At 39.4% G+C, this 16,643-nt stretch overlaps 1 protein-coding gene and 2 pseudogenes across 1 annotated transcript in view; 2 read left to right on the forward strand and 1 right to left on the reverse strand.

Moving 5' to 3' along the window:
• The first annotated feature begins 410 nt into the window (after positions 1–410).
• CHM (choroideremia (Rab escort protein 1)) overlaps positions 411–16,643 on the forward strand; it is a 133,484-nt gene continuing 117,251 nt past the window's right edge. Inside the window, exons 1-3 of the mRNA XM_006752799.2 lie at positions 411–791; positions 12,648–12,764; positions 15,141–15,261. Of these exons, the coding sequence (XP_006752862.1) occupies positions 426–791; positions 12,648–12,764; positions 15,141–15,261 (604 nt within the window). The 5' untranslated portion in view covers positions 411–425. The remainder of the gene's footprint in view (positions 792–12,647; positions 12,765–15,140; positions 15,262–16,643) is intronic.
• On the forward strand, positions 6,950–7,814 carry LOC102766677 (annotated as a pseudogene).
• On the reverse strand, positions 13,679–14,652 carry LOC102767240 (annotated as a pseudogene).

Raw genomic sequence — 16,643 nt, forward strand, 5'->3', positions numbered from 1 at the left:
TGATTTTCAAATCTTCCTTTTAAATATATTGTTATTGACTTCAGAGAGGAAGGGAGACGGAAAGAGAGGTAGAAACATCAATGATGAGAGACTATCATTGATCAGCTGCCTCCTATCCACCCCTATTGGGAATTGAGCCAGCAATCCGGGCATGTGCCCTGACCAGGAATTGAACTGTGACCTCCTGGTTCATAGGTCTATGCTCAACCACTGAGTCACAAATCTTAATTATGTTTCACATTGTATTGAAACCTGAGCAGATGAATGTTTAATGTGTGGGTCACAGAAGGCAAAACATACAGTGAACTTGATAAGATTCAATGGGGTAAAGAAGTAAAAATTGTCATTACAAATTACAATATAAAAATGCAACCAAGTACAATTTGTGGTATTGATTGTTATTATAATTTCTCATTAGTCAGGATATGCATGAAGGTGTCGAAGAGGCTGGTGCACTGCAGAAAAATCACTCTCCAATGACATCTGCGAACTCCACAGAAGCTGCAAATTCTGCCTGCCTGCCTACAGAAGATGAGTCATTAAGCACTGTGAGCGGTGAAGTGCTCACAGAAAAAACTCCAGGGAGTGCCCTAGAAGTAAATGATGTTGAAGTGACCAGGGTGAAAGAAAACGGTCGTGATAAAACTTGTATGCTGTCAACTTCAGAAGAGGGAACAAGTGAAAATGTGCCTATAGTAGAAGACATCGCAAAACAACCAAAGAAAAATAGGATTACTTACTCACAAATTGTTAAAGAAGGCAGGAAATTTAATATTGATTTGGTATCAAAGGTAAGTACCAATTTTGCCCATCTTGTCATAGAACAATACTAATTTTCAGTTGATTGAAAATAGTATTTTGGCCCATGAACACAATTTTTGTAGTTTTTTTTGTTTGTTTTTGTTTTTCTGTGAAGTGTAGAACATTTGTTTTCTAAAGATGTAATAGTCAGAGGGTTTTTAATTCCATTAAGTATCTTTACATATAGGTTAAAATCATTAAAAATGCTCAGTATTATATTGCAAGAATACTTTTGTACTAGAGCACAAGTCTACCCTAATATTCTCCTACTGCATGGATTTGAATTATATCGAGAGAAAAAGTCTAATGATCATAATTCAGATTGATGTTATTATAGTCAGTCTATTAAGTGAACTTTTTTTTAGCCCATATATATAGTAATTGTTTTAACATCTATGTAGTAATGAACATTCTTAAAAAACCAATGCATTTTTGAAAATCATTTGTTCAGATGTGAGAGCTTCAGAGTATAATTTAATAGAAGTGGGGTCAGGGAGGCTGGAAAGAATGCTATTGTCTTTGGTTGTTTCCATCCTTAACTCTAATGTTATGTCAGTGTCTTAGTCTTAGGAGGGTACAGGGTTGCATTGTGTTTATAGAAAACAAGGCTAATTCTGTGCAAAAGAATATAAAACCAATAAGATAAAGGATAATACCTTAAAGAGTTAAGCTATAGGGCTAAATGAAAATTTAAAGACCAAGTGAAAATTAAAGAGATCAAGTCCCATAAGTTGAGGGCAAGCAATAAGAAATCGAGAAGACGTAGACAATACATAGATCTTGTAACATAGAAAACTAAACCTGAAACCAATATGATAATATTAACCAATGTCACCCCAATAAATTTAACAAAAAGAGGAAAATAAAGAAAATAAAAGAAGTAGAAGTAGAAGTAGGGGAGGGTAGTGAATAATATCAATCTACCCGCAAAACTAGACTTTTCAATTTAATGTGCTTTCATAAAGTTCAAAGTTATAGAGTAATGAGAGGGACGAATTGCACACTCCTCACATTTTACTGATACAATCTCATATCCTCATACTGCTACTCTCTCTGAACTTGATGCCTTAAAATATGAGTATCTTTTTACTATCCATTGTTTCTTTCTATCACATAGCTCTCTGTGTCAGATTCTGTCCTGGTCTGAATTAGCTACTACCTTGCTTCTACTTCATAATTCTGCACTATTTTATTCTCCATGTTACCTATGCTATTGATTTGTGGGTGGAAGTTTGATCATAGCTCACTAATAGACCCCCTATTCTCATGAGTAGCAACTAGCTTTAAAAAACTAAAAAAAAAAAACAAAAACAAAAAACAACTGGATGTCAAGTAATGAATATGTTTTGTTCTGAAATTTTTCATTTTGAATTAGTTACTTGGAATTTGGAATGCCTTACTTAAGTAAACAATGAAATAAATAATGGTTAAGAATCAAGGCTAGTTCATAAAAGTCTCTATAACCCTTAGGGTAACTGAAATACAGTACAAATCTTGCAAAGGAAAATGGTACAAGACATTGCTTTTGCATTTTTGGAATTAGGAAGCTGTTTACTTGTATAAGAAAGTGAAGGATGGTTATAATGGAGAGAGTGATAGTTTATTAGATGCCGAGACATTTCAGGAGACTCTGAAGATTTCTGGGTATTTTTGTGAGTTTGAATGGTTCATAATAATGGTTCTCTTAGGAAAAATTAAAAACAAACATATTGAGAGGGGTCAAGGCAATTGTATTTTGTTCTGCATAGTTGTCATGGGTTCATACATTTAAATAGCCAATAATAATTTACTGTATTCATTCTACCAAAACAAGACTAGCTAAAGAATGTATAACCATAGCAATACAAGAGACATTATCATTTTTAATGTTAGTCATTTAGAGAACATTTACTGAGTACCCACTTGTTGGGAAGCATTGTATTCCATGATATTGGGGGCATTCAGTTACTTATTGGAAATTTTATCTATTCTAAAGTTGCAGTTATTACATCTAAGATTGGAATGATTGACAAATACTTTCAGAAGCCCTACTTTTTACTAAGTTCAGTTTGATATCTCCAAACTACTTGACATTTGTACATACATTCTATCTCATGTAGTGCTTTACAGTTTACAAAACACATCCATGTATGCAGCCTATTAAAAAGTGATCTTATAGCTCAGGGTAGTTTAGTTAAATAAAATACTCCATAGTATTATACTGCTTAGGCTAATAAACAAGATAAACAAAGATGAAGTTCTTATAATTAAAACTCATTTGTAAGAATGTCTGTACCCTTATGGAAGCAGCAGTCTATGGGAAGCAAAAATCATTAATTGTTAAATCTAGTGCCCATTATTTTAATCATAATGAAATATACGTTAGCCTCTCACCACTGTGACATTGCTGTGGTAGAGCATTAGTGGTGAAAAAAAGGCTTAAATTTAAATATGGTAACATTCATTATATCTAAGCTTCAGACAGAAGTTTTGAATAGTTTTAATTTAAATGTATTTTAATTCTTGAGTGATATCTTTATCTTTTTTTAAAATTAAATTTATTGGGGTGACATTGGTCAACGTGAACATAGAGGTTTCAGTGTGGTTTTCTATGTTACACGATCTGTATATTATACCATGTGCTCACTACCCAAAGTCAAATCTTCTTCTGTCACCATATATTAGGACTCCTACCCCTCTTCCCCCTTCCCTTTGGCAACCACCATACTGCTTGTGTTCATGAGTTTAAGTTTTAGATCCCACATATGAGTGAAGTCATATGGTTCTTAGCTTTTTATGACTGACTAGGGGCCCAGTGCATGAATTCATGAAGCTTGTAAAGAACTGTGGGCCACAAGGCTGCAGTGGGCACAGGGGTGCGCCTTGGCCCCTCCCACTGTGGCCCCTGTCCCCTGTCTGCCAGTAGCCCTGCTCCCGCCCCTGCTGCTCCCACACACTGATGGCACCGCCCCTGCTTGCATCCACTGATGGTGTGGAGCAATTGGGGCTGGCGCCAGCAGTGGGTGCAAGCGGGGCCAGTGCCATCAGTGGGTGTGAGCAGCAGCTGCTGCACTGATCGCCTCTCAGGAGCAGGGGAGGTGGAGAAGCCCTGAGGAGCGATCAGGGCCAGCACCAGGCAATGGAAGCAGGTGCGGGTAGGGCCAGCGCCAGTAGCAGGTGCGAGCACCAGGCAGGACCATGGTGCGCGGGAGCAAAGAATTTTCAGTAACCACCATAGGGCCACTCCAATGATAGCTACCAGCGCCCCGCCCCACCTTGGTCTGATGCACCGCTCACCTGCTCCACCATCCTGTCGAAGCAGACACCTGCTATGTTCTGTGCATGCCCCCTGGTGGTCAGTACACGTCATAGCGACCGGTTCGGTTGTTCTGCTGTTCGATCTATTTGCATATTAGCCTTTTATTATATGGGATTTACTTCAGTTAGAATAATGTTCTCAAGGTGCATAATGTTCTCAAGGGGCAGGTTGTTGCAAATGGTGCTATTTCATCCTTTCTTATGGCTGAGTTGTATTGCATTATGTATATGTACCACAACTTTTATATCCAGTCCTATCGCAGGACACTTGCCAGGAGCCGGTCCATCCTTGCTGTTTCAAGGGACCTGGCATATATGGCATACTGTTCTTAATATGTTTGCTCACCTTCTTTGCGCTGTGTTTTAACCAAGGTCACCTCTCCGAGAAAGGTTGTTTCCCCAGGTAGGGATTTTCCCCTGAAGTTAGGGAGGGAATAAAACCTCTTAACTAAGTGCAGCGTTCAGTTGATCAGCAGCCTTGCCAGGATCTCTAGCCACAATCTCCAGCCAAGTTCTGTGTCCATGTTCTTTTGCTAGGTTCTCCAGCCACGTTCTCCAGCCAGGTTCTGTAGCCATGTTCTCTCGCTAGGTTCTCCAGCCAGGTTCAGTTTAGGTTATCCAGCCAGGTTCGGTCGCCAGGTTCTGTAGCCAGGTTCTTGTTGTGCTTTTTTAATCTCTTTTAATAATGCTTTGTAATTTTCAGTAGATAGGTCTTTCATGTTCTTTGTTACGTTTATTTCTAGTTATTTTATTCTTTTGGTTGCAATTGCAAAATGAATTGTTCTTTTCATTTCTTTTTCTGAAGTTTTGTTGTTAGAATACAGGAAGGTGGTGGATTTTTTGCACATTCGTTTTCTATCCTGCAACTTGACTGTATTTGTTTATTGTTCCTAATAGTTTTTTTGGTGGAGTGTTTAGGGTTTTCTGTATGCAGAAGCATGTCTTCCACAAAAAGTGACAGTTTGATTTCTTTCTTCCCTATTTGGGTGCCTTTTATTTCTTTCTCTTGCCTTATTGCTCTGATTAGGATTTAAACCACTATGCCTAATAAGAGTGGTGAGAGTGGATATCCTTGTCTTGTTCTAGATTGTAGAGAAAAAGCTTTCAGTTTTTCATCCTTGAGTGTGATATTAGCTGAGGGTTTATCATAGATGGCCTTTATTATGTTGAGGTACTTTTCCTTCTAGTCCTATGTTATTGAGTGTTTGAATCATAAATGGATGTTGTATCTTACCAAATGCTTTTTCTGCATCTATTAATAGGATCATACGATTTTTCTTTTGTTAATATGGTGTATTATGTTGAATGATTTGCTTACATTGAACCATCCTTGTGCCCCTGGAATGAACCCTGCTTGATCGTGATCTATTATTTTTTGGATGTACTGTGGTATCAATTTGCTAGTATTTTGTTTAGGATTTTTACATCTGTATTCATCAGATATATTGGTCTCTAATTTTCTTTCTTTGTGTTATCTTTCCTAGGTTTTGGTATCAGGGTTATATTGGCCTCATAGAATGTGTTAGGAAATAATTTCCTTTTCTTCAATTTTTTGGAACAGTTTAAGAAGGATAAGTTTTAAATCTTTTTTGAATGTTTGGTAGAATTCACTGGTGAAGCCATCTGTTCCTGGACTTTTCTTTTTTGGGAGATTTTTGGTGGGTGTTTCAATTTCCTCACGACTGATCAGTCTATGTAGATTTTCCAGTTACTCATGTTTTAGACTAGGAAGGTTATATAATCCTAGGAACTTATCCATTTATTCTAGGTTATTTGATTTGGTGGTATAGTCTTTTATAATGTTCTACTATGATCCTTTTTATTTCTGTGATGTCTGTGGTGACTTCTCTATCATTTCTGATTTTGTTTATAAGGGTCTTTTACTTTTATTCCTTAGTGAATCTAGCCAGGGGATTATCAATTTGAACTTTTTCAAAGAACCAGCTCTTTGTTTTATTAATTTTTTTGTATAGTCTTTTTGTTCTCTATTTCATTCAGTTCTGCTTTTATTTTTATTATTTCCTTTCTTCTGCTGACTTTGGGTTCTCTAGTTCTTTAAGATGTAATGTTAGGTTGTTTACTTGGGATTTCTCTTGTTCCTTGTGGTAGGCCTCTAATGATATAAACTTCCCTCTTAGTACTGCTTTCACTGCATCCTAGAAGTTTTGATCTGTTGTATTGTCATTCTCATTTGTCTCTCCATATCCTGTTATCTCATCTTTTATTTCTTCTTTGACCCAGTCATTTTTTAGTAATATGTTGTTTAATTTCCATGTATTTGTGGGTTTCTTTACTTCCTTTCTGCAGTTGATTTCTAATTTCAAGCAATCATAGTTGGAGACTATGCTTGATATCACGTCAATGTTCCTGAATTTGTTGATGTTAATTTTGTGACCCCACATATGGTCTATCCTTGAGAATGTTCCATGTGCACTGGGAAAAAAATGTATAATCTGATATTGTGGGATAAATGGTTCTCTACATGTCAATTATGTCCATTTGGTGCAGTGTTTACTTTAAGGCCGATATTTCTTATTGATTTTCTGTTTGGTTGGTCTGTCTAGAGCTTGGCCTGTCTAGAGCTATCAATGGAGTATTAAGGTCCCCAACTATGATTGTGTTTTCATCTGTTTCTCACTTTGATTCTGTGAGTAGTTGTTTTATATATTTTGGTGCTCTCTAGCTGGGTGCATAAATATTAAGTGTTATGTTGGGAAGAATGAGAATCCCAGAGGCCTCCTAGCAACGCGAGGGGATCAAGTGACACAACCAGCTGACTGATAGAAGAAGACGCTGTGACTGGGTCTGTGGCAACCATGACTGCCCTGCCGGGAACTGAAACTGAACAGTCATCGTCAGAATGTCGGGCAAAGACCAAATTGAAATCTTTCCCTTGCGAATGGCACAGACCATCACGAAGGCTCGATTAAAAGGAGCACAGACAGGTCGAAACCTCCTGAAGAAAAAATCTGATGCCCTAACTCTTCGATTTCAACAGATCCTAAAGAAAATCATAGAGACTAAAATGTTGACAACTAAAGTGATGAGAGAAGCTGCCTTTTCACTTGCTGAGGCCAAGTTCACAGCAGGGGACTTCAGCACCACAGTTATCAAAAATGTGAATAAAGCCCAAGTGAAAATTTGAGCAAAGAAAGATAAGGTAGCAGGTGTTACCTTGCCAGTATTTGAACATTACCATGAAGGAACTGACAGTTACAAACTGACTGGTTTAGCCAGAGGTGGGGAACAACTGGCTAAATTAAAGAGGAACTATGCCAAAGCAGTGGAGCTACTGGTGGAACTTGCCTCGCTGCAGACTTCCTTTGTTACTTTGGATGAAGCTATTAAGATAACCATCAGGCGGGTAGATGCCATCGAGCATGTCATCATTCCCAGGATTGAACATACCCTTGCTTATATCATCGCAGAGCTGGATGAGAGAGAGCGAGAAGAGTTCTATAGGTTAAAGAAAATACAGGAGAAGAAAAAGATTCTCAAAGAAAAAACTGAGAAGGAGGGACTTGGAGAAACAGAGGGTAGCTGGAGAGGTGACCGGAGCCTGCCAATCTTCTGGCTGAAGAGAAGGATGAGGATCTTCTGTATGAATAATCTTGCCTGCTCTGGTTCTTTCAGAAGTTCTGACATGACACCATTTTAGTTCAGTGTGTAGGTTTGGTTCGTGTGGCTGTTTATTTTTTGGTCTAATTTCACTGGTTGTAAAACGCCTTAGGAACCAGCAGTGGTCTCAGGCCAGTACAAGAAGGCCAGCTACTGTACAAGCGTCCTCCATTCCTACCCACTCACACCCCCTGGCGCTATTATCGGAGGGAGCTGCAGCCATCCTGTGTTTCTGTGGTACTTCTCCAGCTCTAGGAAAGCCTTCCCTTAATTTACCTTGCATGACAGGTCTCTGCTCTCTCTGTCATGGAACAGTTTTGCCAATTTGCATGTGACTGTGGTATAAACAATAAAATGATTTTTAAAAAGTGTTATGTTGATGTAGTATTCTTTTTAGCATTATAAAAGTGTCCATCTTTGTCTCTTCTTATCTTGAAATCTATTTTGTCAGATATAAGTATGGCTGCACTTGCTTTTCTGCGGATGTTATTTGTTTGGAGAATCATTGTCCACCCTTTACTTTGAATCTTCCTTTGTCTTTGCAGCTCAGATGTGTCTTTTGTAGGCAACATATGGTTGGGTTTTGTTTTTTGAGCCACTCTGCTACTCTCTGCCTCTTTATTGGGGCATTCAGACCATTTTCATTTAGGGTAATTATTGATGTATGAGGATTTCCTATAGCCATTTTATTTATTTATTTTTTCTGGTAGCTCTCTGTCTCCATTGGTCCTTTTCCTTTGTGATCTGTTTGTTGTTTTTGTTTGATGGTATTGCATACTTCTTTCCGCTGTTTCCTCTTTTTTTTAAACTATGTGTCCTGTTTTGTCAATATTTGTGTGTGGTTACCTTTAGGTTTATAAAAAATAAACTTGCATATATACCCTAGCTTTTTTTTCTTTTTAGTACATCTGATCTCCATTCTTTTTTGTTAGTTCACCTTTTATGTTTTTGTTGTCACAAATTATCCCTCTTTATGCTTCAAGTTTTTGGTGATCTTACTCTTACTGTTATGACTTTATGTTCTTTGCTTCAGGTAGAATTACTCCCTTAAGTATTTCCTGCAATGGAAGTTTTCTGGTGATAAAATCCATCAGTTTCTGTATGTGTGGGAATATCTTTATTTCTCCTTCATATTTATTTAAAGTATAATTTTGATGGATATATTATTCGTGACTGGTAATTTATCTCCGACATTTGAATATTTGGTTCTACTCTCTTCTGGCTTGTAGAATTTCTGCTGAGAAATCAGATGAACTTCTGATGTGTTTTCCTTTGTAGATCCCTTCCTTCTTTTCCCTGGCTGCTTTGAGATTTTTATTTTTTATTTTTATTTTTTGTCATTCATTTTTGACAGCTTTAATACCCAGTGCCTTGGAGAGGGCCTCTTTGGATTGAGGTAACTAGGTGTTCTGTTTGCTTCTTGGATTTGTGGATTTAGTTCTTTCCATAAGTTTGGAAATTTCTCATCAACTATTTGTTTTAATAGACTCTCCATTCCATGCCCCCTCTCCTCTTCTGGAATGCCTATAATTTTAATATTGCTTTTTCTGATGGAGTTAGATAGTTGTCATAAAGCTCTTTCAGTTTTCTTTATGCTCAGGTCTCTCTCTTCTCCCCTCTGCATCATTTCTATATTCCTATATTTGACACCACTAATTCTTTCCTTCATCTGGTTGGCTCTGTTTTCTATGCTTACTAGTTCATTCTTAATCTTCTTAATTGCATGCTTCATTTCTAGGGTTTCTGTTTGGTTCTTTTTTAAAGTTTCAATCTTTTTAGTATAGTACTTACTTTGTTCATTGATTTGTTTTCTGAGTGCATTGAATTTCCTGTCAATAGTTTCTCATATCTCATCTAGTATTTTCAGAACTGCAATCTTGAAATCTCTGTCATTTATATCACATATTTCTATCTGTTCCAGCTTACTTTCTGGATATTTTTCATTTTCTTTCTGGTCATCTCGTTACTGTGGTTATTCATGGCATTTGCTGTCCTCCTTTGCCTACACATTTATCTCTAAAGAGGTCTTTCTACTTTTTCTAGTAGATGGTGCTGAGTTGCCAGATTTTTTACCTCTGTGATCTCCCAGTCATGAACTTCTGCAGCTTCCCTAAGATAGTACAGCTGTGCTGCTTGAGGGTTGATTTTAGCTTGCTCTCACCATAATGGTGACCCCTGACCTCCATGAGTCCTGCCCCAAGCACTCCGATTGGGGGTCAACCACAGCAGAATACAGCAGTTCTATTGCAATAGCTCTTGGTTTACAGATAATATACTCCTAATTCAACTCCAAAGGCAAAGGCTGAGTTTGGGGATTCCATGCGGTGACAGGGCTCTGTGGTTCCATTTCTTTGCCTGAAACATGACTGCCAGCCTAGTGGTGGAGAGTCACAAGGCAGAACCCTGTGCTCTGTCAGGAGCCTGCTGATTCAGACACTTTTCGCTTCCTCGCTGCTTAGTCTCTCAGGGGTCTGCTGGTTCAGACACTGTTTGCTTCCTTGCTGCTCACCCTGGTAGGCTACTCATGCCCCCTGCCTCTGTTCCTGCTACTGCCAGCTTCCTCCACTATCCCAGCTGGCCAAGCTACGAGCTCCCGGCTGCAAGGCTGCAGCTGGAGAATATCTGCACTTTTTTCCCTTCTCGTCTTCCCCTTTACCCACCTTTATATGTTTCAATGTGCAGGTACCTCAGGCATGCATCTGTGTTGAGCAGAGATGTCTTTGTTCAATTATCGTTGGTTAAGTTGTTGAAATTTAAAGGGGAGAAGACAAAGGGCTCTTTCATGCCGCCATTCCTCTGACATAAGATGTCCTTTGAGTGACATCTTAAAGGCATTATTTTCAAAGCTGGTATTAAATCTTAAGCTTTATTAGATCTCATTAGGTGTACATACATTTTGTTAGATATATTAATGTTTGTGAAATTATTATGACTACTGAAGGATCATTGAATCTCAGGTATTTTTAAACAAATGAGTTATTTGATGCATCCTTTTTACTACAATTATAGAATTAAGACTTGGCAATATAGTATCTAAAACATGGGCTTATATCAGTTGTGTAGTATATTAGGCTAAAAGTAATGAAGTAACATGCCATAATTTAGTCAGTGGAATTGGATTTGTTTCAAAAAGACAAATGCCAGTTTTGTTTGTTCTGCCCAGTGCTTGACTAATATAATGAATAGTTTATAAAAATTCACCTAAATAATGATTGATTAACAAATTCTTTACTGGCCTCTTGGCTACTCAGACTAATGGTTTAGATTGATTTTGAAATTCCCTTTTTGTTTGAAGTAAAGCTAATTTTTAAAATTTTATTTCCCTTCCTTATTATAGATGTAACATTTAAATTTTTAATATTTATTTAGTTATACTCACTTAACTGTATCTCAGTATAGAAAATAGCAAAATCTGTTGCATTTAACCATATGGTTAAATTTAAAACATGCTAGTTAAGCCCACCTGGTGTAGTTCAGGGGTTGAGTGTTGACTTATGAACCAGGAGGTCACGGTTCGATTCACAGTCAGGGCATGTGCCCGAGTTACGAGCTAGATTCCCAGTGTGGGGCGTGCAGGAAGGAGGCAGCCAATCAATGATTCTCTCTCATCATTGATGTTTTTATCTCTCCTTCTCCCTTCTTCTCTGAAATCAATAAAAATATATTTTTTAAAAAGCCTACTAGTTAATACTATTGAAATTGTTTTTGGTTCTCTGATATTGATTATGAGAGACGTTGAAAGATGAAATCAATCCTTCACATGAATGCTGGCAATGACCATCATCCTTACTTTTTGAGAAAGACATATCTTAGATAAATCTAGACTGTTGGGATTAAAGAGGGATCTTATAATTTTTCTCTTTTGGTGGAAATGCATAATCAGTATTTTTATTTTTTCATTGGTGAGGAAGTCCAGTGATCTAGTTTCTTCTTAATAATTACCTGGCCTTATAGGGCTTCAGTTCCTTATCCAAAACCCTTGGGGCCTGTTATCTTCTGTTATTCAGATTTAAAAATATGTACTTTAGATTAAACAGAAACAAAACAAAACCTAATAGACACAAATAACAGTATGCTGATTATCAGAGGGAAAGCGGGCCGGAGAGAGATAGAAGAGGGTAAAGGAAGAATAAATGGTGATAGAAGGAGACTTGACTTTGGGTGGTGAACACACAATACAATATACAGATGATGTATTACAGAATTTTACACTTCAAACCTATATGTTTTCATTAACCAACTAGACGCCCGATGCACAAAATTCATGCAAGAGTTGGCCTTCCTTCCTCTGGCTGCTGGCACTGGCTTCCCTCTGGCATCCGGGACCTGGGCTTCCCTCTGGCACCCAGGGCCCGGGCTTCCCTCCCATCACTGGCAGGCACCAGGGACCTGGGCTTCCGTCCGGCCACTGGCAGGCACCCAGGACCCGGGCTTCCCTTGCAGCCCCGGCTTCGTCCAGTCTAATTAGCATATTACACTTTTATTATTATAGATGTCACCTCAATAATTCAATAAAAATATGTATTTTAGAAAGTAATACTGTATAGATACTGATATGCTATATATGATGTAACATTCTTAGCAGGGTCTGAGGAGGCAGTCTTTAGTTGAACATATTAATATTTCTGCCGTCAGATGTATGAATATTCACATTAAATGAGAGAAAGGTAGAAAAAAGAGCCTTATATCCATTTGGGTCAAGTTTTGTTGCTAAACCAGTTATGAAAACCTTAGGATTCCAGAGTTTTTTGAATTTTGAATTTCAACTAATCAATTGTGAGCCTGTAATATGTTACGTATTAAAACATTAATATGTATAATGCTTTTAACAAGTAATTTAAAATATAATAAAATTATATCTTTATTTGGTGGTTATCAATTTTTCCACTTTTACCTTTCATTTCATCCTCTAAAATATTTTCTTTGTACAGCTGCTATATTCTCGAGGATTGCTTATTGATCTTCTAATCAAATCTAATGTCAGTCACTATGCAGAGTTCAAAAATATTACCAGGATTCTTGCATTTCGAGAAGGAAGAGTGGAACAGGTACTGTGCTGATCAAGTATTGTAACTGGATATGAGCTTAATTTATTATGGTTTGTTTTGGAAGGATGAGCAAAGTATGATTATTTTCCTAGTAAAGCAGAAAATCTCAGTCCTGGATGATGATTTACAAATGTAAATATTAACAAATTGCTCAATTAAAATTTGTTTAATTTTTTTCCACGAGATCTTCTGTAACTTGATCTTGGTTGAGAAAGTGTTAATTTTGGGCAACATTGCCAGATTTGAGATGCCTTTTGTTCCCAGTTAGGGGTGACATGCCATTGGCCTCCCCTGCCTCCTACCCCCCCGCCCCTGCAGTGGTTGAAATATTTTATTGCACCTTTGGTGACTGGTTGTGGGAGCAGTCCCTCCACCTAGGATAGCACCCTACAGAGGAGACCATCTCAGTCCTTGTAGCCCAGGAGCCAGACTGGACTGAGCCCCCAGGGCATCCTATGGAAAATGGCACAGCATAATTACCAATAAAATAATCATAATAAAAATAAAAAGTCACACCCTACCCGGTTTGGCTCAGTAGATAGAGTGTCAGCCTGTGGACTGAAGGGTCCTGGGTTTGATTCTAGTCAAGGGCACATGCCTGGGTTGTTGGCTCGATCCCCAGTGAGGGGGTGTGCAGGAGACAACCGATCCATGATTCTCTCTCATCCTTGATATTTCTATCTCTCTCTCCCTCTCCCTTCCTCTCTGAAATCAATGAAAATATATTTTTAAAAAAAGTCTCTGTTTTGACTACTCTTCAGGTTTCCCACTGGAAGTGTGCAAAGCTATTGAAGTACATATTCAGAGTTTTGTGAGTTTTGTCTTAGCCTTAAATAGTGCCTGTCCACTTTCCTCTGATAGATTTCTCAATTCAGCACATGCAGAGGGGCTGGCTTGTTCACAAGGTCTTCTCTTCAGACATCCATTTTGTTCCCTGCATCCCACAGCTCTGAGACAAGCTTCAGTCTCCCCTATAGTAGCTCTTCTGTATAGATGCGACAAGCACCTGTGTCTCTTTGGTCCGTACCTTCTTCTCCAATGCCTGTAGCCTCTGCTTCACGGTAGAGAAGATCCACTCCAATGCTGAGCCCAACACATAGCAACTTGTGCCATTTGAGGTCAGACATGCCCATTAGACCATCATAGCGCCCTCCAGCAGCCACACTGCACATACCGAGGGTCTCTTCCCCTGCCTGGGCTGGGGTTTGTAGCAGCACTGCCTCATGGATCACCCCAGTATAGTAGTCCAGCCCCCAAACAAGGGTCAGGTCGAAGGAGATCTTGTCAGCAGTGCCAAGCAGGGTCAAGTACTCAACAGCAGCTTTAGGTCCCCCAGGCCTTCCAAGGCCTGCTTGTTTTTGGACGGTTTAGGATCCTGGAGCAGCTGTTCCACCAGAGATACCGCACCATGCTGCTGGATGAAGTCCCCAGTGTGGCCAGCCACCTCAGGTGTGAGGCCCTTCTCTCCCACCATCTCATTCTTTACTTGCTCCCAGGACACCTTGTCTAGCCTGTCCACTGATGAGCAGATGGGGTGGAATTTGCTATTAGGAACTCCACAGATTATAAGCTAGGATGTGCTGATCATTCACCTTGACCAGAAAGTCACCTATCTGAAGTGAATTCAGGATCTCACTCATTCATGATCTTTAGGCACTCTGCATCAGGAATCATGGAGTCAAATTACTCAGCAATGTCAAAATCCTACAAGGGGAGAGGTAGTTAGAGGTCCTTGGGAGTTTCTTAAGTGGGGATTCCTGGGAACTCTTCTCTCTCTGAAGGCCAGTTTGCACTTATGCATAGACCATTTTCTTCTTTCTCTGATCATCAGCCCAGAGGAAAACCCCAGCATTCTTGGGTCTGTTACTATTTCTGGTTTCCTTTCCATCTATTGGGCTATTCCAGTGGTCGGCAAACTGTGGCTCTTGAGCCACATGCGGCTCTTTGGCCCCTTGAGAGTGGCCACGAAGTTTCAGTCGCACTGTATGTGCGCGCCCACACGTGGTATTTTGTGGAAGAGCCACACTCAAGGGGCCGCAGTTTGCCGACCACTGCTATTCCTTCATCATCGCACTCACCTACTTTTCCTATTTCCTCCTACCACTGGGCGGGGGAAGAGGGGGGAGGAGAGTCAACTATACAACCACCATTGGCCTTTTAATGACATAAGGAGTAACTTAATAAATTGTGAGAGCTCACAAGTTAATTAGCTCTGGAGTCCACAGAGATCTTATTAGAACTGATGGAAGGTAATGTGACACAGCCTGGCTAGAATGGAAATAATCTTGTTATACTTAAATGGGAAAAAAAAGTTTTTTGGAATACTTGTTTATCACTAGGAAGCAGTTTCTTAACTTAAAAAATCATGTGTTTCAGGTTCCTTGTTCGAGAGCAGATGTCTTTAATAGTAAACAACTTACTATGGTAGAAAAGCGAATGCTAATGAAGTTTCTTACATTTTGTATGGAGTATGAGAAACATCCTGATGAATATAAAGGTACTGTGTTCATTTAATTGTGTTCTACAATTATTTAAGCTTTCTTATTGTTTTAATGTTTGCTCTAATGTAATGAGCCAATTATTACTCTTTTAAAATACATTCTTACTGTGCACTATCCATTAGGTTAGCCACTAGCAACATGTAGCTATTAAAATTAATAAAATGTAAAATTCAATTCTTCAGTCACACTAACCATATTTCAAGTATCCAATCACCAAATGTAGTTAGTAGCTATTGTGGCTACAGTGCAGGTATAGAATGTTTTTATCGTTGAAGAAACGCTGTGCTGTGTGTTAATTTTTATTCTTCTTAATTAAATATTGTTGACAACTGGTTCTTCATAGATGATACAGTAGTCCCCCCTTATTCACAGGGCATATGTTCCAAGACCCCAAGTGGATGCCTGAAACTGCAGATATTACCAAACACTATTTACACTAGGTTTTTCCTATACATACATTCACTTTGTGGCTTCTCTTTGATTACGAATTGCCAGTGTCACTGCTCTTATTAAGTACTAGAGGCCTGGTGCATGAAATTCCTGCACTCAGAGGGGGTGTCCCTCAGCCTGGCCTGTGCCATCTCGCAGTCTGGGAGCCCGCAGGGCATGTCCGACTGACAGCTTAGGCCTAAGCTGGCAGTCAGACATCCTTAGAGCTGCTGTGGAGGCGAGAGAGGTTCCTGCCACCGCCCCTGCACCCACCAGCCATAAGCCTGGCTTGGGGTTTCTGGCTGAGAGGTGCTCCCTCTGTGGGAGTGCACTAACCACCAGGAGGCAGCTCCTGTGCTGAGCATCTGCTCCCTGGTGGTCAGTGTGCATTATAGTGACCGGTCTTTCTGCCATTCGGTTGATTTGCATATTGACCTTTTATTATCCTATCTAATAAAAGAGAAAGATGGTAATTGGCATACGACTGCTACCCTTCCCATTGGCTAATCAGGGAGATATGCAAATTAACTGCCAGCCAAGATGGCAGCCGGCAGCCAGGCAGCTTGAAACTAACATGAGGCTTGCTTGCTTCAGTGACAGAGGAAACCAACATTCCCCGCCTGCCTTGCAGGCCTCTGAGCCTGCAGTTTGAAACATTTTAACAAATATAGAAACTAAAAGAAACCCCAGAAATCAGCTTTCAGCGAGCTGGGATCTCAGAGCTGGAGTCAGAGATGGAGTTATACATTGTTTTGAACCGAAACAAACCAGATACCTTCTTTCAGCAGCGGAGGCCTAAGAGCTGGAGCCTCAGAGCTAAAGCGGGCCCAGAATTTAAAAAAAGAAAAAGAAAAAAAGGAGCGGTTGGGAGATTCCATCACCCGCCAGCCTGAAAACAGCCCTCAGCCCCTCACTCAGACTGGCCAGGCACCCCAGTGGGGACCCCCAC

This window comes from Myotis davidii, unplaced genomic scaffold (assembly GCF_000327345.1).
Source record: "Myotis davidii unplaced genomic scaffold, ASM32734v1 scaffold2171, whole genome shotgun sequence".
NCBI classification, from domain to species: Eukaryota; Metazoa; Chordata; class Mammalia; order Chiroptera; family Vespertilionidae; genus Myotis; species Myotis davidii.